Source organism: Rhineura floridana, chromosome 3 (genome assembly GCF_030035675.1).
Source record: "Rhineura floridana isolate rRhiFlo1 chromosome 3, rRhiFlo1.hap2, whole genome shotgun sequence".
Classification (NCBI taxonomy): Eukaryota; Metazoa; Chordata; class Lepidosauria; order Squamata; family Rhineuridae; genus Rhineura; species Rhineura floridana.
Window position 1 is genome coordinate 69,928,508 of NC_084482.1, and position 24,751 is coordinate 69,953,258.

The 24,751-nt window shown below is 44.1% G+C and overlaps 1 protein-coding gene across 2 annotated transcripts in view; it reads right to left on the reverse strand.

Annotated features, from left to right (window-relative positions):
* Positions 1–281: 281 nt before the first annotated feature.
* Positions 282–24,751, reverse strand: part of PMP22 (peripheral myelin protein 22) — a 36,829-nt gene continuing 12,359 nt past the window's right edge. For both annotated transcript variants that reach the window (XM_061616477.1, XM_061616476.1), the window contains exons 4-5: positions 8,020–8,160; positions 282–2,061 (exon numbers count right to left, since the gene is read on the reverse strand). In XM_061616477.1, coding sequence (XP_061472461.1) covers positions 1,895–2,061; positions 8,020–8,160 — 308 coding nt within the window. In that variant the 3' untranslated portion in view covers positions 282–1,894. The remainder of the gene's footprint in view (positions 2,062–8,019; positions 8,161–24,751) is intronic.

Here is a 24,751-nt window from a genome sequence, read left to right on the forward strand (position 1 = left end):
ATCACAACCTTCATTAGAGAGCTAGTGAGAGACTTTTCTACAGAATCATTCCTTGATAGCCGCTATGGATACACTACCCCTAAATCAGGGACAGCCAACATGTTGGCATCGAGCAACATCTGGAGGACAACCTGGCTGAGGCCGATGGGATTTGTAGGCCAGTATCTGGAGGGCACCATTGCGCCCTAAACAAACAAACACACTACGGTTCCCTATAAGTGTTCTACCTGCACGCTTGCATAGCACAGCAACCAAAAGACGTAATAGAAAGCTGACGCATGTGAGTTATTCTGACTTTTATTTTGTTGCTTCTTAGTCCACACAAGTTGGTATAAAATCAGAAAAGCAAAGCAAAATAATTGCATAATAATGTCTGGAGTCTTAGCATCAGAAGGCACCACTTACACATCTACATGGGGGTGCCAATACAGTTCATTGCCAGACACACTTTTGGGAACACAGAAAAGGGTTACAGAGGAGCTGGAGCAGGGAGGGGGAGATCCTCAAGAGTCTAGAAGGTTTGCTTACTTCCCTCCTGACCGTGAAGAAGGGGGTGGGAGTAGGGAGAAATACCTTGGTTATAAATGCTTTATTAAAAAAATAGCAATAATAATAATAATGATAATAGCAACTTTCCTAAGTACAAAAGCAGTTACAGGCTGTATATATTACACAGAATTATTTATCATACCTATTCCTTGGTTTATCTCAAAATTGTTATCTGACTTTCCAGTGAGTAAGGTTAAATGGCTTAGCAATATAAGGAATGGTAAATAGATAGCACCATTTCACAGATTTGGTATGCAATTTCATAAAAAGGGGTTATGGAAAGGGATGGAGGTCTGGAGCTTAGAGGGTTTCATAACTTTTCTCCACTTTAGCTTATCCTTTCTGTGAAGGCCACTGTCTACCATCCACCAGCCGGCATGGTTGGAGGACGACCCCTTGGCTCATGGACTACTTGGCCCATTGAGCCCAACTTGGCGGATTTCATTTTTATTCCTCGCCCCACTCAGATGTTCCTTCTTCTTTGTCTCAGTGCTAGTCTTGGCTATTTTAAAATACAAAAGAGACTGACATCATTTAACATTTGGAAATGAGCTCTAGCTGTAGGTATTCCCTTTTCCAAGAGGGATTTATTATTGACTGATGACACGCCTATCCTGTTTTTCCTTCAAGCAGCCCCGGCTGTCATATCAAGGGGATTATACATGGGGCGGGGGAAAGTGGGGATATTACACAGCTTCAGGGTGCATCGGTGGGATTATCCTTCATATACAACACCACACCTTGGCTACTGTGCCAGGGGATTTAAAAGCTGGGGTCACCCACCCTTACTTTACACATCATCTACATTTTCCCTCCCCTTTCTACATGGCAGCTATAACCTGTCATTTGGTTAACAAGGGCATACAGGGGCCTCAGCCAACATCAGCCAACATCAGTGCAGTGGGTGGCATCTCATACCTATCTGAGGGCCCAACTGATGGGTCTTGATTGGTTATTTAGCCTTGGATTGGAAGTGGAAAGCTTTGGAGGAGGGATCCATTTGCTTCCACAGCAGGAGGAGGAAAAAACGGCACTCTAATGGTACTGTTAGGAGTTAAAGAGTCCTTAGGCACTTTCTTTAGGCTTTAAACATGGCGGCAGGTCAACAAACAAAAGCAAACAGTACTATGTGCATATATGTAAAAAGTGTTATAAATAGGTTTTTTTAAACCATAGATACTATATACATCTTCAGTGAACACAGTAACCCTTCTTTCAGTTTGGTTTCTTTCGTTTTTCCTTGTTGGTATTGTTTTGGTTAACTTCCTCCCCCCCCCTCCCTTTTTAACTGATCAACACCTCCTTGTCCTGAGTGCTCCAGTCTCTGCAGCCTCCCTCAACACTTTCATTCACGCTTCCTCAGGATGATGTAGATCACCCCACTAATAAAAGCCAATGGGAAAGCCACCCAGGCCAGGATGTATGTGAAGCCGAAGGAGGCGTTGTCTGTGGGGAGATGCCAATCTGTATGTCTCACTGTGAAGATGGCAGCACCGCTCATCACACATAGGCCTGGGAAACAGAGGAGACAGAGAATGTAAGCAGGCAAATCCAGGATGAAGGTGGAAGATCTAGTCAACAAGTGCCAGTTATAAACACCTCTCCTCCCCCCTCCCCATCCTACTCCCAGGCCACATCCACACCAGACATTTATTTTACTTTAAACAGTCATGGCTTCCCCCAAAGAATCCTGGGAAGTGTCATTTGTGAAGGTTGTTGAGAGTTGTTAGGAGATGCCCTATTCCCCTCACAGAGCTGCAATCTCAGAATTTATTTATTTATTTGACTTATATTTCATCCTTCCTCCCAGTAGGAGCCCAGGAAAGAGGGGCTGACTGTTAAACCACTGTGGCCACTGGAGCTCTGTCAGAAAAATAGGAGTCTAACAATTCTCAGCACCCTTGACAAACTACATTTCCCAGGATTCTTTGGGAGAAGCCATTATTGTTTAAAGTGCAATAATAGCGGAATAAATGCCTGTTGTGGATGTGGCTCCAGCCACTTTTTATCACACTTTTTCTGGAATTCACTACCACAAGATGCAATAATGGCTTTAAAAGGGGTTTAGACAAATCCACAGAAGATAAAGCTATCAATGTCTATTAGCCACCATAACTGTGCACTGCCTCCAGTATTTGACACGGTATGCCTCCAAATGCCAGTTACTAGGGATCATGAATGGGAGAGGGCTACTCTGCTCATGTCCTGCTCGCAAGCTTCCCGTAGACATCTGGTTGGCCACTGGTGGAAATGGGATGCTGAACTAGATGGGCCTTTGGTCTGATCCAGCAAGGCTCTTCTTATGTCAAGAAATTCTAGGAACATAGCAGTTATAAACAGTAGTGAGTAGCCTCTTTCCCTCTGAGGGCCTAATACAATGGTGAATGGGTGCTCAGGGACCACAGACCAGTGGGGTGAGTGCAGCCTGGGGGGTGCACACATGTACACAATCCTGGCTTTCAAAGTGTCTTCTTGTTTGGGCAAAACCCATCAGCAATTCAGAAGGGAAAGAAAAAAACATATTTTGAAAGAACAATTTACACTGCTGACAGGCAGCAAGATCCTCACTTTCAAAGGCTCTCTGCAGGGTTGAAGAAGGTCCTTATTTTGCAAAATGCATGACATCAATATGCTTTGTATTTTTCTGTTTTGCAGCATAAGGTTCTTGGTTTAAAAAGAAACAACTTTAAGGAGAGGATTAAATTTCTTCCTGAGTCAACCTATCCATGTGTTCCAGTAATACCACAGTGTGGACTTACTATGGTATAGTGAACATAGGTTTTCTATTACACAAACTGAGCTGGTAACTGCTATTTTTAAAAAGTTCCTCTTAAGTGAAGAAATGGCCACCTTTCCTCTTGTTTAAATTGGGAGTTTATAATACCCAACTGAGGAAACTGGATAAGCACTCTCTTCTTACCTAGGACTGGTCAGACAGTTACATTTCAGCAAGTACCCCAGTTTGGCTGGAACCCTCTTCTGCAATGTACTGAACAGAATGATTAATCCTGCCTTGCTGCTAATAGTTAAAGCAAAGGTCTGCCTTCTTTTTCTATCCTGCTGCCTCCAGTGCCCTAAGTCCCTGTGATCAAAGCAAGAGCAGGTCAAACCAGGCTCCCTCTGTAATAATGCCCCTAAGTTCAGTTTCTTTGTATTGCCAGGTCAGCAATGCCTGCTCTAGAATGACTTTTTTCTTCCTAAAAGCCCAGCGCCAGGGCCTGCCAGGATTACACAATGAATCTTCTATTCACTGCCCAGAACAAGGCCTTTTCGTTGATCCCAGCAATTCCACAACCTGCATAATGTGCCACCAGAGTAGTCTCTGTTCCAAATCCCTGTGACGTGCCTCAGGACCACCTACTCCTAACCACAGTGATATTTGAGCTGTTCTTTCCCTCCACACTGCCCGCTTTGTTTGCAGAAAAGTGCAGGAGTGGGAATGTGTTGAATTCAGAAGCTGCTGATGCAGCTCCCATTCTCTGGGCCATAGAGAGGACACCCACAGCAACAGCAACAGCCCAAGCACTGGGAGCATAAACAATTGTCTCTTGCTTTGGGTGGAGTGGGGAGAGAGACAACAAAAAGAGTGCAGTAACCATACCACAAATCACCTACTGGAACTAGACAAGAAAGCATGGATTGTGTATGCAAAATGCCAAGAAAAGGAGAGAGATAGTGGCAATTTTGTTTCTGCTTGAAGTTACCCAAATATTTTACTAGGCCTCCAAGATGGGACAGGGGGATTAATACAGATGTCTTCTGTTTCCCATTTTGCAGAACGAAACCCAAAACAAGTTCTCAGAGGCAGTATCTGCTACAATCGCCATGGGAGTACACCCACTGGAGGAACAAAGGCCACAGGGTTCATCAATGAATCCAGAATAGGCATTGAAATCCCAGTGCTCATTTGCATCTCCAGCAGGAGGAAGACACTGCAAAATATGGAAGCGCCACCCTAAAGGACACATTCTTTTCTTTGTCCTAACTTGCATGGAATTCATGGAGTCACCTCATCTCTGGCATTCTGCCCTAGTTGCTCTCCCCCCGCTATTCCCAACATCTCTATTGTCTACTTGCATTTAGGGCATGCATGTTATGCAAACAACCAGAAAGGACCCCAGAGTTGAACATCTTTGAATACATGCGTATGGCTGAGACATGAATTTGAGGCTGACATCTGACAGAAGTTCCAGGAGGCTTTCCCACCATTTACATGTCTCAAATGTCCACCTCATCAGTTGCAGAATTTGGAAGAGACCACTCTCTTCAGGTATAACAAGGCTCATGCTGCTACACAGGTTGCCAGAACGCAAGTGGAAAAAAATAATGTAGGGAAAAGATGGCACTCCAGTCCATTGATTTTGGCCTAATGTAAAATCAAAGCCATCCCACTTCATTTTTTCCCTCCCACTTTGAGCACTGGAAGAAACCTCATATGCTTTAGCCACTAGAAGCACCAAAACAGATGGTACATGTGCAACTGTTACTGAAATCTGATGCAAGAATATCTGAACCAAAATGCAAGTGTTGGGGAACTGAAATGCTAGCGTTTATTTTGAAGGTCAGTATCTACCATGCACAAAAATTGACCTTAGAGCTTTCCCCCCCATCCCCACCATAAAACCTTTCCAATTTGATATTGACTCAGAACATGGCGTATTTTGAAGCTGATGGCATCAGCCAACCATCCTAAAGAGTATTACTCTGTGTAGAAGTTATATTCGCAATTCAGGTTTTTTTTTTTGTTTTTTTTACAAAAAGCATTTATATCCCACTCTTCTAGAGCAATTTGCCCTGGATTACCAGACAATGTCCCTATCCAGGCACAGACCAGACCTACTTACGTTTTACTACTATGTAACCATCATGTACTCTCAGACTATTAGATTGCATTCAATTTTAACTGCATATTCCCTCCTGCTGGGAGACCCTCCCATGCACACTGAGCAGAAACACACCTAATATCATCCAGAGAGCTCCCTGTGCTCAACATGCTGTTTCTTCTAAAGATGCCAGAAACTTACACAGCAAAACCAGCATTTAAACTGCAGTTTATGGGCAGTGCCAGGCTGTCACAGAAAAGGTTGCCTTGGTGGCAAGATCTTCTCCCAAAACAGCGATTGAAGGTTTAGAAAATGATTTCTCATGGACATCTCTGGGCTGGTTTTTAAATGTTCCACCCAGCAGAAAGAGATTCCCATTTCTCACACAGGAAACCATGAACAGGGGCTATCTTTTTGTTGGCTACAGAGGCTCCTGAATCTTTACAGCTACTAGCAATGATATACAAGGTATGGATTAATGTCCACAAAGCCTCAGGAATGCTATGAGGAAATGCAACTTTGATTTTTAAAAAGCAAGCCTTTTTTCAGGAATGCAAATTAATCTGAACACAAGCCCAGACAGCTCCTATTCTGAAGGCTCTTGAACAGATTCTCTCTTTAGGAGCAGGGACATGGCATGCTCACCAAGGGCTCGGCTGAAGTGCAGTGAGGTGAGGGAGATGCAATGGAGAAGGAGCTACTGACACAAGAAGTATTGAGAAGCGCACAGCAGCTCCCTTTCAAGCCTGGTGTTACAACAGGCAGAACCGCAAACTGAGCGGGTGAATGGTGGCGGATGGCACTTCAGTCCTGGAAAAGCATTAGATCAGTGGTTAGCAAGTGTGCCACAAGTCAAGTCCAGAGTTTAAGATGGTGTCATTCCAGGATCCACTACGTACATATGCAGTCCTGATTATTTGGGAGTACTCCACTGAGCCGGGGGGCGGGGAGCAGCAGTATAGTGCTGGAGGACAGGCAAGAGCAGCCTTACACAGCCTGATTCCCTTCAGATGTTGTTGGACTCGAATTCCCCATCAATCAGAGCCAGCACAACCAATGTTCAGGGATGATGAGAGTTCAAGTCCAAAACATCTGCAAAGCCCACAGGCTCTCCTGTTCTTGTTCAGAAATGCTGCCATAGGTGCAATGCTCCACTCAATGTATTAACACTTGAGAGATTCACCCAATATTTACTACTAAGTACATTAGATATTTCCAAGTGTTTCATAGGTGGGGCTTTTGGCTTGCTACATAACAGCCCAGTGTACCTCACAGATTGCCCTCTACCATCTGTTCACTACCAATGCAAGAAGCCAAGGCTAATGGCAAAATAAACACTTGCCAGCCAAGCATCCTTGAGGGCGACATACTCATGAAATCATGGATTGTCAACAAAGTAGTAGCTTTGCAAAATGTAATTCCTTTAGAGACCAAGGCCTAATTCAAGGTCTACAGCAGGATTGGCCAAGCATTGCCCTCCAGATGTTGTTGGACTCCCACATCATCTCCACCCACCATGGCTAATAATCATGGGAAATGGAGCTATAGCCCAGCGACAGCTGGAGGGCCATAGGTTCCCTACCCCAGCTCTAAGGGAAGCCTCTGGCATAGTAAAAGTGTGTTGCATCAGCTGTGGGGTTGTCCTCTGTCCTCCCTCTAGTCTGGAGCATAGTTCTTGTCCCACACAGTTGTGGTGTTTGTTGATTCTACCTCAGGGATGGGGAATCTGTGGCCTTCGGCCCGTTGTTGGACTACAACTCCCATCATCCCTAACCATTGGCTGTGACGGCTGGGGCTGATGGGAATTGGAGTCCAACAATATCTGGAGGCCCACAGGTTCCCCATCACTGTTCTATGTAAAGTTGGTCATCTCTAAATAAAAATGGTGAACTCGCCGACTTCCTCATGGAGAGCAGATGCAGCTAGGGTTGCTGCCCTTAAAAAAAATCTAAACACTGTCTTGTTTCTGTGCCTTTTAACAGGAGCATAACACACAAAACTTTAGCAGGCTATGCTTCTCCTGGGAAGTAGAAAGTGGTGAAAAAAGGTTCGCCTACTGAAATCGCTGCAGGTTAAAGCAGCGGTTTAGCAGATTGGGCAGCAACTGGGGTGGAAGAGAGAAACAAGACAGGGGCATGTAGGAACTTGGGCTGTGATAGCGCCCCGGACAGCATCTTAAGTCACTTTTGATTTAGAAGCTCATAAATCATAATTATTTGGCAAGATAAAAGAAAGTGGGGTTGTTTGCACTCGGGAAAGTATTTTTTTCCACAATACAAGACATCAAGAAAATGAAAAGAGCTGTCAAATTGAAAATGGAACACACTAGTCTATTCTGCCCAGTATTACAATGCTTCAAATGAAAGTCTCGGGTTTGGTGCCTGTTGTCCACACCCAGCACTGAGAAGTTAGGGACTGAGGCCCAATCTTACTTGAGAGTAAGCCCATTGAACAACATGTCTGAATAGACATGCACAGACGTGTCTAGGGTTAATGCTCCTCTCTTTTAAAAGCTGTGCTATCCCCATCTAACCTGTAGTAGATTCTTTGCTATTCTAGAGTCACCCTGCTTTCCATTATTAGCCATTACTCCATCTTGGAAGATTTTCCTTTGCAATATTCCAGGATATTCAATTCCACTACTTACCAGCAAGGATCTGGAAGATGCCAGTAAGGTAGAACCGTCCGCCCTTAGTGAGAGTGAAGAGCTGGCAGAAGAACAGGAACAAAGACAACACACTGAAGACGATGGAAAGGATCATCAGAGCTTGGACAGACTGCAGCCATTCTGGGGGTGAAAAAGGAAAACACAAAGAGACCATTAGGGCAATGTTGGCCAAAGATAGCAGTACTACACGTGTATCTGTGCAAGGAGCTACAGCAGGAAATTGCCTGCTCTGGCTGTTGAACATGTGGATAGCAAAGCAGACACACAGTTACAGTACAAGCCCATATCATCATAAATGTCTATATCAAGGGCAGCCAACATGCTGCCCTCCAGAAATGGTTGGACCACAGTTCCCTGTGGTGTAGTGCTGGATTAGGACCTGGGAGACCAGGATTCAAATCCCCACTTGGCCATGAAGCTCACCAGGTGACCTTGGGCCAGTCACTACCTCTCAGCCTAACCTACCTCAAAGGGTTGTTGTTGGGATTAAATGAGGAGGGGAGAGAATCATGTACACCACCTTGAGATCCTTGGAGAAAAGGTGGGATATAAATGCAATAAATAAATATATAAAAACATTGATCACGATGGCTGGGACTGATTGGAGTTGTTATCCATGGAGGGCACCAGGAAAGCTATCCCTAGTCTATGTTGATAAAAGTTAAGCATACAAGGTGATTAATTGGGAGTAATCACTTTCAGATACAGCTGTTAGTGACACATGTTTCTTCTTAATAAAGTAACCAATTCTTCCTAGAATGATGGCACCCCCTTTTAAATTCAGACTCAGGCATACAAGGAAGAGCTTCCTCACAGTTTTCTAAGTGCCATGGGTTTGGGGGGGGCAGCAGACCAAACTTTGTGGCAGTTTGTTCAACCAAATCTCCAGTGCTTCTCACCTGATTTTCAGAGGATAAGCATAGAAAGTACAACAGAGAGATCACTGCTTACTGACTGGTTCACAGTCCTCCCAGGACCTAATAATAAAGCAGTTATCAATAGCCCCCTTTCTATCACATCCAGAGTTTTCTTGTCACTCAGTATTGTACACATTAAACCTGTTTGGAAATACTGGCAATTCATGGCTGAGACAAATAAAACTAATTGATGCTACACCCTTTTCTTCCCCACAGTAGGCCTCAGCATAAAGCAACATGTCACTTGCAGACTGGAGCTAAAAAGGCAGCTGGCGCGTTCAACTCAGCACTTATCTAGAAAGATTCTAGTATCCATCTGCTGTGGAGAATGAAGGTTGTCCACATGGAGAACCTCCAACACAAGAGCTTTGTATAGCTGGCTACCAGCAAGGGATCCTTACTATTTATGGCATAGAGCTGCCAAACATAAGGTTCTGGGGCCTGCAACACTCCACCACACTTTTGCAGAAACGCCTGAACCACCTTCAAGATTCGTGATAGCTAATGCATGCCAGAGCAATGGCCTCTTACCCAGTTGGCTTAAATTTGCAACAAAGCTGTTGAGAAGCATGCAGAGTTGTCATCAGTGATTTGCCAGCTTTGGGTTGGTGGAAAATAAGCAGATTTAGACAACAGGAATATTGAGGCTTGCAGAATTGCAGGGGGTTGTTTTCACCCATGAGAACAACTGGAAATTTTGGAAGCCCAGCAGTGGCACATTGAGAGGGGGATTAGAGGGTGTGCAATTGGTACTCAGGCTTGGCAAATGAGAGCAGCATTAGCACTAATGAAGGCATGGTGGCAAGCTGTCACATATGATTAGATGGCAAAGAGTTTCGGGTTTTTTTAAGAAGCGAACTACTGATCATACTATTCAAAACTGGTGAAGGGGCTGGTGCAAAATGATGGGTGTCGGCACCTGCTGAGTGAGAAAGCTGGTTCTCCATCGTTTCTGGATACCTCTGAATAAGTAATATAACAATAGCAATAAATAGCGCGATGATAAAACTGAGGCTGAGAAATGGCAAACTCACAAGGTTATAATCAAATTGTAATTTAACCCAAGTCTCTTGCACCACCCACTGATGAACCCACTAACATCTCTTAACACAAGGCCCTTTCAAAATCTATTTAAAGGCCTTTCCAGACAAAATTAGCCACCTTTATCGGTCAGCACAACACTTGTACAAACTACATGAAAGGGGGCAAAAGCTAGCCTTCCTGTTGGGGGATAGTGAGGCTTTTTGACTTTGCTAGACGTCTGCACTCCAGCGCTAAGGTGAGGGAGGATGCAGGATTCAAACAAGAATATAAAAAGGCAAAAAGTGATAAAGGAAACAACGGTTTGAAATGACACTCAAACTGAAGTAGGCAGGCTGAGAAAGGACATCAGGGTGGGGAACCTTTTTTAGCCCAAGGGCCGCATTCCCTTCAAGGCAACCCTATGAGGGCCAAATGCCAGTGGTGGGTGTGCCCAGAGGCAAAGGCAGGTGGGACAACCAATGTAGATTTTGCCTGGGTCCAGTAGGCTAGTTTCAACACATACTCATGCACCCTTCTCTGCCCTCCATCTGGCAAGCAAGAGGCATTATCAGAGTTCAAAGAGACACCCCAGTCAGACAGAGACACTCAAGGTTGCAACCCAGGGGTGCAGCCTGGGAAGAGCTCCAAGGGCCAGAGGGAGAGGCGCGAAGAGCTGCATTTGGTCCTCAGCCCCAAGGTTCACCACTTCTATTTTGTCATGGTCCATTTGTTATTATTTTATTTATTATATTTATATCCCACCCTTCCTCCCAGAAAGAGCCCAGGTTAGTAATTGTGATGCAATAGGCACCATTCATTTGATGCCCATGACACAAGTGTAATCTGTGATCACAGCACTTCGTCTGCAAGAGTTGCATTTGCTGGACCCAAATCAAGTTCCAAGAAACTGACCTTCTCACTGGCTGGAGGTGCTGAAGAATTGCAATTTCTTCCACAGTGGGAGCACTTTGCTGCATTACACTGGGCAAGAGGGTTTAGAGTGGCAGCTGTGCAATCCCCAGTGGGGAAAATAAAGTGGGCTGCAAAAAAGTTGAAATAATCAGATGTTGTGAAGTGACAGTCCTGTTCCCATTTGGAAGCTGAGGAAAAGCACTTGGACCACAGCTGTCAAAAGTCAGGAGACTTATAACATGAGCTCAGTCAAAAGGCCATCCTTGATGTCTGAGTCAGAGCTGAGCTATTTGCATGCCTCATGGGTGGGCAAGTGTCCTTGCAACACAAACACTACAATGAACCCTCAAAATACCACAACAGCACTGCTTCACTGCGGGCTTCTTTTTTAAAAAAATCTATATAGCAGAGTTTACTCCTGCTGGCGTAAAAGGTGAGACAGCAGAGTTAGCTGAACTCAGTGGATCAGTTCTACCTATTTATAGCTCCTTGAAACTTAGCAGGCCATGCAAGAAGAGGACTTGACTTGCACATGCAAAGAGACAGCCTTTCCGTTGCTTCAGCTCTTACTACTATTACGTCCAGGAACCACAGAAACTTGCAAATAGCCCTGGAATTTATTCAGAAACACAGCTTTCAAGAAACATTTTGGCAATAGCTATTGCTTTCCTAAGCCAAAAAATTATTAAACCCCTTTAAAACTAACACATTTTGTTAATGTTTACTGTGACCATCTCTCCCCCCTCCCCCGCCCTTCCAACTTCAATGTAAACTTCTGCAAATAGAACTCCTGGATATCCCCAATATCCTTCTGTTCTTTTCAATAAATGCTTTGTGTATTAAAAAAAAGCATAGTAATGTTTAGGCTGTACTCTCAAGGACATTTACTTGGAGGCAAATTCCAATGAAAAGTATATTTCAATTTTACGGCTAGGGATCGTGAAGCTGAAAGAAGTTAACCAACTGCTCAAAAGCCGTACTGCAAATATGTAGCAGTAGGAAAAGGAAGACTAGTAGAGTACATTCACAGGATCAGATCAAAACCATGGAGAGAATATTGGTCATTCGCTGATCTTGATCAGCCTGAAATGAGTCGCAAAGGTTTCTGCTTTATGTGCCATTATTTGGTTTCAGTGAGTTTTTTTCCCAATCCAGTGCGCCTAGAATGTTGCCCTAATTTTACAAAAGTAAGGACCAGCTGTCATTCCAGTATCCTGACTAAATCTCAACTCCCACAGGTACATCCTTCTCCCTTAGAATTTCATCTAGAACCATTAATCAGAGCAGACTGTCTATCACAGGAGAACAGCTTAAACCTAAATTAATGGAACCCAATTCAGACACCACCAAGAACAAATGTAATTCACTCTAACAATCCCCACTTTCCAATAATGTGTCCAAAGCAGAGGAATATTTCCCCATTCAATTAAGAAAATATCACATATGATAGCATATCTGAGACTTCTGACAGCAGTGAAGCTATTTCACCACACTGTGGAGGGCAGAAACATGCAAAACGGTCTCGTACCAAGTAAAAGCATCAGTCCATCTAGCTCAGTCTAGACCTTACTGAGTGCCAAGGGCTTTCAAGGGTTTCAGATAGGGACTTTCCCCCAGTCCTGCCTGGAGTTGTGGGGACCGTACCTGGGCCCTTCTGCGTGCAAGATATGTGTTCTACTGCTGAGCTTTCCACCAAATGATAGTAGCTATACCCAGATAGGGCACAGTGCTGCTTCTTCCATGTATTCAGAGTGTCCAATTTCCCTTGATGGAATCCAAGCCTTCCAGTGGATTCACTTTTTATGGAACAGGAATGTTTGCTTTACCGGTATTGCATAGTCAAATGCTGGAGCACATGCATGTGTGTGTGTGGGGGGGGGGGGTCTGGAAGGATTTTTTTTAAAAAAAAGCCTTGAGATGCAGTGCCTTCAGAAAGGATCGGGACATGCTTCACCCACAGCTGGGTGGGAGTCATTTATCCATGATGTGATGCCACACAACAGGGGTGGGGGGTGCTGTGCAAGAGTGAAGCAACCATGTGGGTGGGGCAGATTGCATGGGGCTTCCTACAGTGTCGACATCCTTAGGCAGGGAGCCAATTTTATGAAAAAAATCCACATGATCTGCCCCACCTACAGGGTTGCAACTGAATCCGACAGCAGGGGAGGAAGCCTTGACTCAGCGTACAGACAAACAAAATGACCACATTTTGAATAAAACTAGAGGAGAGGAATATAACATTTTGGAGATGGCTTGTCTGGTCTAATGAGAAACTCAGACAAAGGGTTTTAAATGCCTACTTATCTCTGAGAACCTTTAGAATAAAAAAAAGTGGGATAAAAATGAGACACACTACAGGTTCCTTCAAGCCCTTTATCATGGTACGAGCTTTTAACACCGTAGCCCCAGACAGGTAAGAGCTGTTCAAGTGTCACTAATGCAAGCAACTAATAAATAAACGCCGTAGGATATCAAAGGAACAGCACTACAGTGCAGAATGACACCCGCAGCTCCAAGTAGTTTACTCACAGGGATAGCTAATTTCCCCCATTGATAAGCTTGGCATGGAACAGCACCTATAGGCCTTGATTTCATTCCCTAGTAAATCTGGTTAAAGTAAGGCCTGGAGACAGCAGAGCTGGGGAAGACATTTGCTGCAGATCTCAAAAAGCCTCAACCAACAGTACTGACCTCGGTGGGACAATTGTCTGACTTAGTATAAAGCCCCAACTACAGTATACATTTAAAGCAGTATCATGCCACTTTAAACAGTCATGGCTTCCCCCAAATAATATTGGGAACCGTAGTCTGTTAGGGGTGCGAAGAGTTGCTAGGAGACCCCATTCCCTTCAGAGAGCTACAATTCCTAGAGTAGTTTAAAAATAAATCCCTTGTCCAAGGGAACTCTGGAAAGGGTTGGCGATCACTCGAGGCCGAGTAAGATTGTCTTCCAAGATAATTTGGTTGGAAGGCGCCTGTGCGTGAACTTGTTTTATGTGGGGAGATCGGTGCACGACGATCAACACACAATCTTGACAGAAAAAGGCTTTGATCCAATGGCATGGATACCACGACGATTGGAAGTCTTTTATCTGCTGCAGCCTTCATCTGCCTTCACAGCCGTTGTAACATACACATTGTTATCCTCCGCCTGTTCTGCCATTGAGGACTTTCTTGGATCGTTCTTTGTCTGGTTCCTCTCCCTTGACCTACCGCCATGAGTGACCCTGCTGGGAGTACACGACTCCTGGCAGCATCGCTCATAGGGTTCGGTGGAACACGCAAGCCCACTCACCACTACAAGGTGAGGCGAATATGTGATTATTTCAGTGACACATGCTTTGGCTAAGTTATAATGAAAGAGGGACAGGAAACCTTTTTTTCTAGTCCAAGGGTCACATATCCTCATGGACGACTGTCCAGGGCCCACCTGCCAGCGGCAGGTGGAGTGACATGCCAAAGTAGGTCGAGCAATGGGTGCAACTAGAGCCTTCTTTGTCTAAAAAGAAAAAAGAAATCAGGTGCTGGTACTCATATCCAGTGGAGGGTGGTGGTTTCATTCGGAACTTTAAAAGAGCTGTCCAAAGTGCTGGAGCTCCTTGAAAGTTCAGACCAAAACCCAGAATAGATTCACTGTCCTACTGATATCAGAGCCACCAGCCTCCACTGCTCACATCTTGATAAACTGCCGTCGGTGCCAGCACAAAATGGTTGCAATGGGCGGCGGCAGCAACAACAAAAAAGGTGGCGGTACTCCATACCAGGGAGTACCATCACAGAAAAAACACTGGCTCTGACACTTACCTTTATTACAGTACACTACATTCCAGCCACACAAAAGTCAGAGATTTCTACACACACCTCTCTCCTTCCTGCATCCAAGTAAGCAGGAGGTGTTATCATAGTTCAAGGACACATTTGATCCAGGCAAATGCATGTATGGAGGATGTAGAGCAGGGTCAATTAGGGGTGAGGCCTAGGAAGTCCAGAGGGCCATGAAAGAGAGGCTGGAGACCCACCCCGGTAATAAGGTATAAGGATTAGGGGGATGAGTCTGTTAGTCATTTAAAGCCAGATTCTTTTTATTAATTTCATGAACACAAAGTTCTAATTTCAAAATATACTAAAAATATCAGGCTAATTACGAGCTTGACCTGCAGAGCAAATCGCTTCAGTTGACGTACACCAGCGTGCCAACTGACGCAGCACATGATGGCAAAAGAAAAACTTTGTCCAAATCTTGAGAGACAGAACAATAAGACTGTCAGAGCAAACAAATTGGCCTCAAAAGATATAAAGAAGAGACATGTTGATAAGATAAATGACGTACAGCGAGGCAACAGTAAGCAGAAGGAATGCAGTATGCTTAGGGTGATGTAGATATCAGTGGTCTAGTAACAATGGGTAGAATGTTACATGAGAAATGAAAATAAATAAGAAGAACTGGCATAAACTACATTAGGTAGCCTAAACTTTTTTTTTTTTTTTGAGGGTGAGCACTAAAACAAATGTAACAGTATCTAGAAGGAAAGAAAACAGAATCCTGCAGCTGAGCTATTCAGAATGAGATAAAAAATGATATAAAAAATGACATTTTCTTCACCAGATCAAGCCTTTGCCTTAAAAGGCCAACTAGGCCTGCTCCTTTGTCACTGTTTTAGCCAGATGTTAAGGTTGCCAGTCCCCCTACGGATCTCTCTCCACCCCCTTCATGGAACATTAAGGGAAAAGCCATAGCTCAGTGGCAAAGGGCATGTTTTACATGCAAGAAGTCCCAGGTTCAACCCCAGCATCTCCAGGTAGGACTGGAAAGAGACCTCTGGTCTGAAACCCCAGAGAGCAACTACTAGGCAGTATCAACAGTACTAGGCTAGATGGACCATTGGTTTGACTCAGGATTAAGCAGCTTCTTATTCTTCACTGTAAACTTGCAGCCCCTGCCTTGCTTATTAAAGCAGATGCCAACAGAAATGCATTTTATGGATGACATGTATATGTGGTTTATCCCCCAATAATCCAGTCTTGAAACGGACACATTCAAGATTGCAAGCCCTCCCAAATAAATCATACACCCAAACCCTTTACACAATCCATATTCATGATGTTCCACAGTCTCCATGTGCCAGTGTAATAAGCTTGAGTACACGTTAACTGAAATAACACAACTTATTTTCCTGTTTACTAGGGGTGTGCAGCAGCTTCAGGTGAATCATGAGTTGAAGTTTTCCTCACCCCTCAAATCAATTTTTAAGATGGAGCACAAAAACCACTGATTTGATTTGTCTGCAATTTAGCATGTTTTCTTACTTAGAGGCGTATCTCTCATGTCTGCTATTTTCTGACCAATTACACTAAAGATGCACTTTAGGTCAAGGAAAGTTGTTTTCCAAAGCACCAAACTGGGATCAGAACTGAATCTTGTATTCGGTGCACACCTCTACTGTTCACCATCCCTGCCTCCACTTTCTTCTCTTTCCCTCTGTTGTCTCCTCTGTTGAGTTACACATTGTAAGCCCTCTGGACAGGACCAGTTCTTGGGCACTCAGAAAATAAAATAAAATGAGAGGTCACAAAAATCACACCCAGGAGTCACTCTGCACAATTCATTAGTATTACCTGGCCTTATGAATGGTGTGAAATAATTCATTTCACAAAGGTGCCTCTGAGCTTATCCTGCACAAGGTGGCATCTGGCTAGAGTTGGTGACTGGAGGCGAGATGAAGACTGCAATCATAATAGCTGGAAAGACTTCTGCCATGGAGAGAGACAGTCACCAGTGGGTGTGCAGTTTTTCCAGGACTGTGTCATTTAGATAGCAGGTAGGGGATCACATTTTTGAAGGCCTGGACCACCACAAATCTTACAAAGAGCATCAGTAAGTTGAAGAAACACACCTAAGGATGACTGAAGGTGATAGCTTTAACTTAAAGCACTATGTTGGCGAGATCCTATGCAGCCTAAACAATGCTTCTTTCCATATGTAGCAATGTACGCCCTCAGTCTCACAAAAATGTCCCCATAATCCCAACCAGCAGCAGTTGGCTGGCCTCTAGCTTGAACTCCCATCTAGGTATATCCCAAAAGTGATACCAGACTTTTGCTATCCAAGCAAGCTGAGAGAATAAGTGTGAGAGGCTGCCCATGTCAATCCATAATTTTAACAGAGCTTTATTTTGCTAGATGGATTTGCATTATGGTCATGAGTTCCAAGCCAAAAAGAGCATGTCATCTTTAAAAAGAAAAATAAGTGTGGTATCTTTTTGTTCCATTTGTTATCATGCAGTACCAGGTTCTCACCCTTCAATTGAACAGGCTCACCAAAATTAACAGACAAGAATTCTTTACTAGTGAAATGGGGGTGGGTGGAAAGAGCTATAAATTGAGATTCTTCTAATAAAAGAATGACAAGAATGCACTTTGGTTCTCTTAGGCTCTTCATGCAGAGGCTGTTTGCATTTCTACTATACAAGATTTCTAGTACATTACAAAGGTTTGTTGGAGAGAGGTGCCTTCATCTGCATGTCTGTATGGCTCACTTATGTGTTCCCTGCCTGGTGGCTTCTCCTAGAAGCAAGATAAGCATTTCCAAGGAGAAATGAACATCCCAAGGAGTTGCTTGGCCTGCTTCACATTTTTTCCTGAGCAATTCTAATTATTATTATTATTATCTTAATTTTTATCCCACTGTTTTTCCAAGGACTCTTAAGCTCCATTGCAACGTTACGGGGCATTTACAGAGTACTTTATGGTGTTCAAAGAGAGCCAGTGTGGCATAGTGGTTAGAGTGTCGGACTACGACCTGAGAGACCGGGGTTCAAATCCCCACACAGCCATGAAGCTCACTGGGTGACCCTGGGCCAGTCACTGCCTCGCAGCCTCAGAGGAAGGCAGTGGTAACCTCCTTCTGAATACCGCTTACCATGAAAACCCTATTCATAGGGTCGCCATATGTCGGAACTGACTTGAAGGCAGTCCACCATGTCCTTTTTATAGTATTCAGAGGAGGCACAAGAATCCCTTGTAAAAGGACCTGAGCATCCCCGTCCCTCAAACACCAGCACACACCAGTTTATAGTGCTGCCAACTCTCCTCTACTGGCTCCCAACATGCAGCTGAAACTTTTTCCTGGTGTGAGGATATCACGATGGGAAAAGCTTCATTTGCTCAAATTGTTTGTGTCAAGCTGCTGTTCAAGTCACAAGGCCAAAGCTAGTAGAAACAACAACACTAGCAAAATACCATTAAGAATGTTGAGGTTATACTAACTAGGAGCAGGATACAGAGGCAAGCTCTGGTGCTGGAAGAAGTTTATTAAAAGCTCAACGCGTTTCGGAACTGGTCCTTCGTCAGGAGCTGTGAGGAGCTGTTTATCTTTCCTTTGTCAGGCAATGCACATTCTCTAAAACAGGCCCACACTGCATATGTATGGGCATTGCCTGACAAAGGAAAGATGAACAGCTCCTCACAGCTCCTGACGAAGGACCAGTTCCGAAACGCGTTGAGCTTTTAATAAACTTCTTCCAGCACCAGAGCTTGCCTCTCTATCCTGCCTTTTGTTTGGTGCTGTTTCCTTTTGTTTCTGTTGTACTAACTATAACAAATCATCACATAGTTAATTTGTGGGGATTATTATTACTCCGTAGTAAAACATGTAGCAATAAAATACAAAGGTTATGCACTTTTGGAAACATGACTGCCAGTTTCTTCAAACAAAGCAGGGCTGCTAAATCCTATTCCTTTGACACAAGTATGGAGAAATAGCATCTAAGCAAGATGCAGTGTTCACATTTCACAGGTGCGGAGAACATTTGGCTCACCAGATGTTGCTGAACTACATCTCCCATCAGCCCCAGCAAGCATGATCAATGGCCAGGGATGATGGGAATTGCAATTCAGCAACAACTGGTGGGCCAGAGGTTCCCCACACCTGCTTTAAGAGCTCCAGAGCACTAACAGAACAAGAACCCACCAGGATTCTTATAAAAAGGGATCTGCTGGGTCAAGCGGAAGCATCCTGCTTACCACAGTGGCCAACTAGATGCCTCTGGGGAGACCACAAACAGGACATGAAGGCAATAACCAGCAATTGGTATGCAAAGCCATCCCAGATGTTGAAGATATCCCTCGTAACTAATGGCTGTTGACAGACTTTTCCTCCATGCATTTGTCTAATCCTTTTTTAAAGCCATCTAAGCAAATGGTCATCAGCACATCTTGTAGCAGCAAACTCCATGCATTCATAATGCATCACATAAAGAGCCATTTCCTTCTGTCTGTTCACATTAAACTCTAAAGCCGGTGGCTGCTTCCTTATACCACACCCACTTTCCTGTAATGTGCAGCTCTGCACAGCAGTAGAGGTGCCAGATTACCAGAGCAGTATGTTGCCACTTTGGTGGCAGTACTCCTCTGCCTTCAATAGCTACAAAACATGCAGAAATTCAAGAGATGTTTCACCATCACTACATGATGCCCGTGAGGGTTGGGAGAAGCAGAAGAACTCTGTCAGGAAAAATATGACCATCCTACACACCAGTAGAAACTAGTCCAATCCTGCAAAGTTTGCATCTAGAGTAGAGACTGAAGCAGGTGCAGAGTAATTTCACTACAAACTGCCGATATGCACAGCACCTTAATATTTTGAGGTTGCATATCATCATCACAACAAATCAAGGCTCTGGGTCTTTAACAATGGCCTGACGGGAAGAAATTCATAAAGATGTAATGAGGTGAGAAACTGCACCTTCTGCATTTCTGCCTGTAATGCAGATCTGTAAAGGCACAGCATGTTTATCATGGAAAAAAATGACAAACCAATCTCATTCAGTTCAAACTCAATGTCTCAGCTCCAATTCCATCCTACTACCTTTAGATTACATTGCTTTTCATTCATAATAGGGAATGCAAGGTGACAGCTAGAATAGATGTGGTAGTCTAACCATACTTTCAGAGTACTGACATGTTTAGCAATAATGTCAAGTACTGAATCCTTCATTTTAAGAAACAAGCAACCTTTTAAGTGTCTTGCCCAGGCAGAACAACAATTGATCTTTGTATGTTCACATTTTTCTTTGGGTCATCAACCCACCGCAGTTACGTATTGAGAGACAAAGCGGGTTTGCCACTTTTCCCTCCTGGCAGGGCTTCTGTGCTTTCAATAGCAGCAGGGGTGATGGGAAAACCCTTACCCACAGATATCCATCACTGAATTGTCAGGAAGGGTTTCACCTGTTTCCCCCCCTTCCTAGTGCACAGCTGCTAAAGGAAAAAGGGCCCCCAGACCCCCTCCTACCAAAGCCCTCCCAGTAACCCTAACAAAAGTGTTGCATAGATCCTTGCAGTAATGTCGCGACCTCTCTTATTGACCTTGCACACAGACCTCTAACACGGTGTCACTATATTTATAGTGTTAGTTATACTTTTCTGCCATAGAACTTCCCTTCCGGAAAAAGTTACACCTGCTAAAATGTCAGCGTATTAGTTCCTCTCAAGGGACAAGAACAAGGCCAATGAGAACAGGTGGCAATCCTAGCTCGAGGGTCTTGTCAAGTGTATGAAGGACTTAGCAGTCCTAAGACTCCGGTGTTCTGTTTTATTGAATGAAGAGCAACCATGTCATGGTAACACTTTTAAGAAGAGGAATGGGAAGAAAGGGATATGTTAGCATTTTTCAAATGACATTTCTGATTTAGTCTTGATCAAGAACCTGTAATTCCATTGGGGTCTTTGGCATTACTCCAATAGAGAGGTTAACAGATATTCTTGTACAAGTGGGATTCGGTCCTGAATTCCTGAGATAAGCCTGCACAAGGAATGTCTGGCAGCACAAACTAAACTATGAGTACAGCATTTGAACATGCAGCGGTTGCATGTTAGTGATCAGCTAATTGAGGAGTGATCCTTATTGGGAAGAATGTGCTTGAATCAAGCAAGAGTGTTCCAGACATGAAGACTAAGGGAGGGGGGATTCTGCTATTATTGTGCCATTTTCTGATGCTACTCTTCAGCCATCATCACTGGCAGATGTTCTCAACCTTAGCAAGCAAAGAAGCTTGTCGCTAGAAGCAACTTCCTGTGGACTTATCCTCTGCTAAGAACTTAGGAATCTACCTCATATCAGCTCAGAGGATGGCAACAAGGGAGAGGGCCTTCTCAGTGGTGGCCCCCAAATTATGGAATGCTTTCTTTGACAAGGTGCACCTGGCGCCAACACTCTTACCTTTTCAGCACCAGGTCAAGACTTTCCTCTTCTCCCAGGCATTTTAGCATGCGTTTTTATATTGTTTTTTTAAAGTGTTTTTAAATTTGTATATTTGTTTATTTGTTTTTAATTGTTATAAACCGCCCAGAGAGCTTCGGCTACACTAACTGGCAGCAGTGCTTCAGACAGTGGCCTCTCCCAGCCCTACTCAGAGATACTGGGGCTTAAACCTGGAACCTTCTACATGCTAAGCTATGTGCTCTGCACCTGAGCTCAGCCCTTCCTCCATGAATCAATGTATACCCCACACTGCAGAAAGAAATCAGCAAAGCTACATTCCATCCACAATACCTGCTGTGTACACTGAATCATCGCCTATTGCTTAGTTATGCAACTCCCCCCCCATATAGGATTGAGGTTTCTGACAAAGCCCTATCAAAAGTAAGGATATCAGTTATGCTACGCAAGTAAAGCCAGCTATAGATTTTCTAAAGACCATTGCCAGTAGCTATTTCTTGACATAAGATATTTGCATTTTGCAGCAGGCCCACTGGGTACTGGCAACTGCCTCATTTTTTCACTCTTATAGAATAAGTACATTGTTGTCACTGATGACCATAGAACTTGGGACGGGGAGATATTGCTATTAATGCCTGCTCACAAACTACTTATGGCACTTTTGTGGTTCACTGGCAAAACCAAGGCAGCTTCCCCATAGAGGATAATCAGAAACGGTTCCTAATTCATGGTAGCTTCTTGAAAAGCACTCTCCTTTATTACTTTGGTGGCATACCAGAACCTATTTGGATGCCACAGCAATCAACTGCCCCTAGAAATATCTCCAGCTTTGTATTAGGGAGTTGGTGTCAATATCACAACTATATTAGCTTACACTGAGCATGAGCTGGTGAAGGGTGCAGGTACTTCTTATAGAATGTCTTGCAATCCTACCCCCTTCTCTGGTGCCGGCCATGCACTGAGGGTACTAAAACATGTCCAGCTACTCCTCAGAAGTCAAGGCCTTTCTGCTCTTCACCTATAAACATATTGTGGCCTGCCATCTTCAGGCCTCGCTGTACCTCAGAAAGGTTACACTTAGTAGGCACGGTGCCACACCAAAAGACCTGAGCATTGGCTGGTCACCGATCCTCATTAAGTATGGGTGAACTTTCTCTCTCTCTGTGGATGAATTGCAGTGCCCCCAATGTGAGACCAGCATGCAAAGGGAGGGAGGCAAGGGTTGTAATATGTCTCAACACCCAACTCTCAGTGTGCGGATGTTCCTTTATTATAGGGCAGAACAAAAAAAATGCAGCACTTCAGGAGACTTGTGGTATCGTGGCTTTTGTTAGAATCATAGCTTCAATATCAACTCAAGATCATAAGCTTCACTGTTGCAGTGAAAAGTGTAACAACGTCAAAGTAAAGATGATAAAGTAACAAGGAGGCAGTTAAAAAGAAGCCAAGTTTCGTTAAGGGTCTTCTTTCAGTCATGATTTAAAATTCCATATATGGCTGCAACTCAAGTCGTTTCATCACACTTGGGGGTAACAATTTGGAAAAGAGCTGCTGCAGATTAAGTGCCACCCATGTACTAAATAGGACTGGGTGCCTGCCACGTTATAGCAAAAGACTACAACGAGCAGAATTATCTCCTATAAAATTATGCGACTTATGATGCCCCCTGCACACTGGCAGCACTTGATCATAACAAGCAAAGAGCTTTGGCTTGACAAGCCATATTGTGCATGCTGTGTGTATACAACCCAATTACTTACTCTCATATAGGAAGCAGCAAAGAGACAGTAACAGCCTTCCCCAACATGGTGCTCTCCAGTTGCTGTTGGACTACAGCGCCTGTCATCCCTGATCACTGGCCCTGCTGGCAGGGTTTGGTAGAAGTTGTAGTCCAATGACATCTGGAGGACACCAGGTTGGGGAAGGCTGGTTTAGCATTACACTGAACCTAGAAGATCACAATTTGTTTCTCCCTAACAAATCAGGATTCATAAGCCAACAATAAACTTTGTCTTAAGGCTAACAAGTATAGCTTGTTAAGGAGAAACAAATCATGAACCAACCAGGTTCAGCTGTAATGTGAAGCTATCCCCTTTCTGGGTTTTCCCACTTGGGTGAAGGGAAGAGTAAAGCATGCTGCTCATGCACACTATGGCTTACTATGTGCAAACCCAGCCACTTATCAGAGGGTAAGCCCCATTCAACACTATGGAACGTACACATGCATAGGATGGGCACCATTAGTCTCAACCCTTCAGCTGAAAACATATGTTTATTAAATCTTCATGGCTGAACAAACTGCCTACCCCTTCTAGAGAAAACACCAAGGATGCCACAAAATATCTATTTACAAACAAGGCTAGATAGAGTCATCATATTAGCTAAGATCCAGAGCAATGCTGAACCAAAATTAGAATCTGAAGTATGACTCAAGTCTTATGGTACAGAGAGAGTGTGCCCCTCCTGCTCCTTCCATTGGGTCTTTTAGGCTGCAATCATATAACTCTTACTAGGGTGCAAATTTCGTTGGACTCAACTTATTTCCAAGTAGACATTTTATGTTAAAAATGAACATCCCTCCTTTCTACCATAGTTGGCACTGACAGTGGCATAACAAGATCTCATAAATACATCAATTCACGAATAGACGAAAAGCCTTGCAGTTTAAGAACATACCTAGAGCCAACAGATATTTCTATCAAACTTTAAAAAGCAGAGAAATTAGGCAGCTATAGTGAATGCACCAGGGGAGCAGGACACCTGACCTCCTCTCTGAGATATTGTACTGCCCTATACGTTGGCTATAAGTACATCCTTAAACCACAAGGTTTTTTGCCTATTAGTGAATTCCTCTGCTTTTTAATCCGGGAGGTAAGAAATGGGATCCTGTGCAAGTTTGCTCAGAATGGATTGATCATTTGCATGCTTTTTGAATTCAGTGGGATTTACTCCCTTGCAATCATGCTTAGAATAGGTAAAACTGACCAGAGGGAAGGGAAGGATGAGGGAGGAGGAAGGGAGAGGAGGGGAAGGAGGTGGAAAGGCAGGTCTGATCATTTCCATGTTTATTGAGTTCAGTGGGATTTACTCCCATGCAATCATGCTTAGAATAGGTAAAACTGACCAGAGGGAAGGGAAGGATGAGGGAGGAGGAAGGGAGAGGAGGGGAAGGAGGTGGAAAGGCAGGTCTGATCATTTCCATGTTTATTGAGTTCAGTGGGATTTACTCCCATGCAATCATGGCTAGGATAATTAAAACTGACCATGGGGGGGAGGAGGGGGAAGGGAGAGTAGAGGGAAGGGGGAAGCAGAAGGAAGGGGAGGGGGAAGGGATGAAGAAAGGGGGAGGGAAGGGGCAAAAGGGAGGTGATGGGAGGGAGGAGGAGGGGAGAGCAAGTTTGATAATTTGCATGCTTATTGAGTTCAATGGGATTTACTCCAGTGCAATCATGCTTAGGATAGGTAAAAGTGATCATAGGGAGGGGGATGGTGGAGGGGAAGGGAAGGAGGGGATTCAAAGGGGATGGGGAGGGGAAGGGCAAGAGGGAGGGGATAGGAGGGAGGGGGGGAGGGCAGGTTTGATCATTTGCATGCTTTTTGAGTTCAGTGAGATTTACTCCTGTGTAATCATGATTAGGAG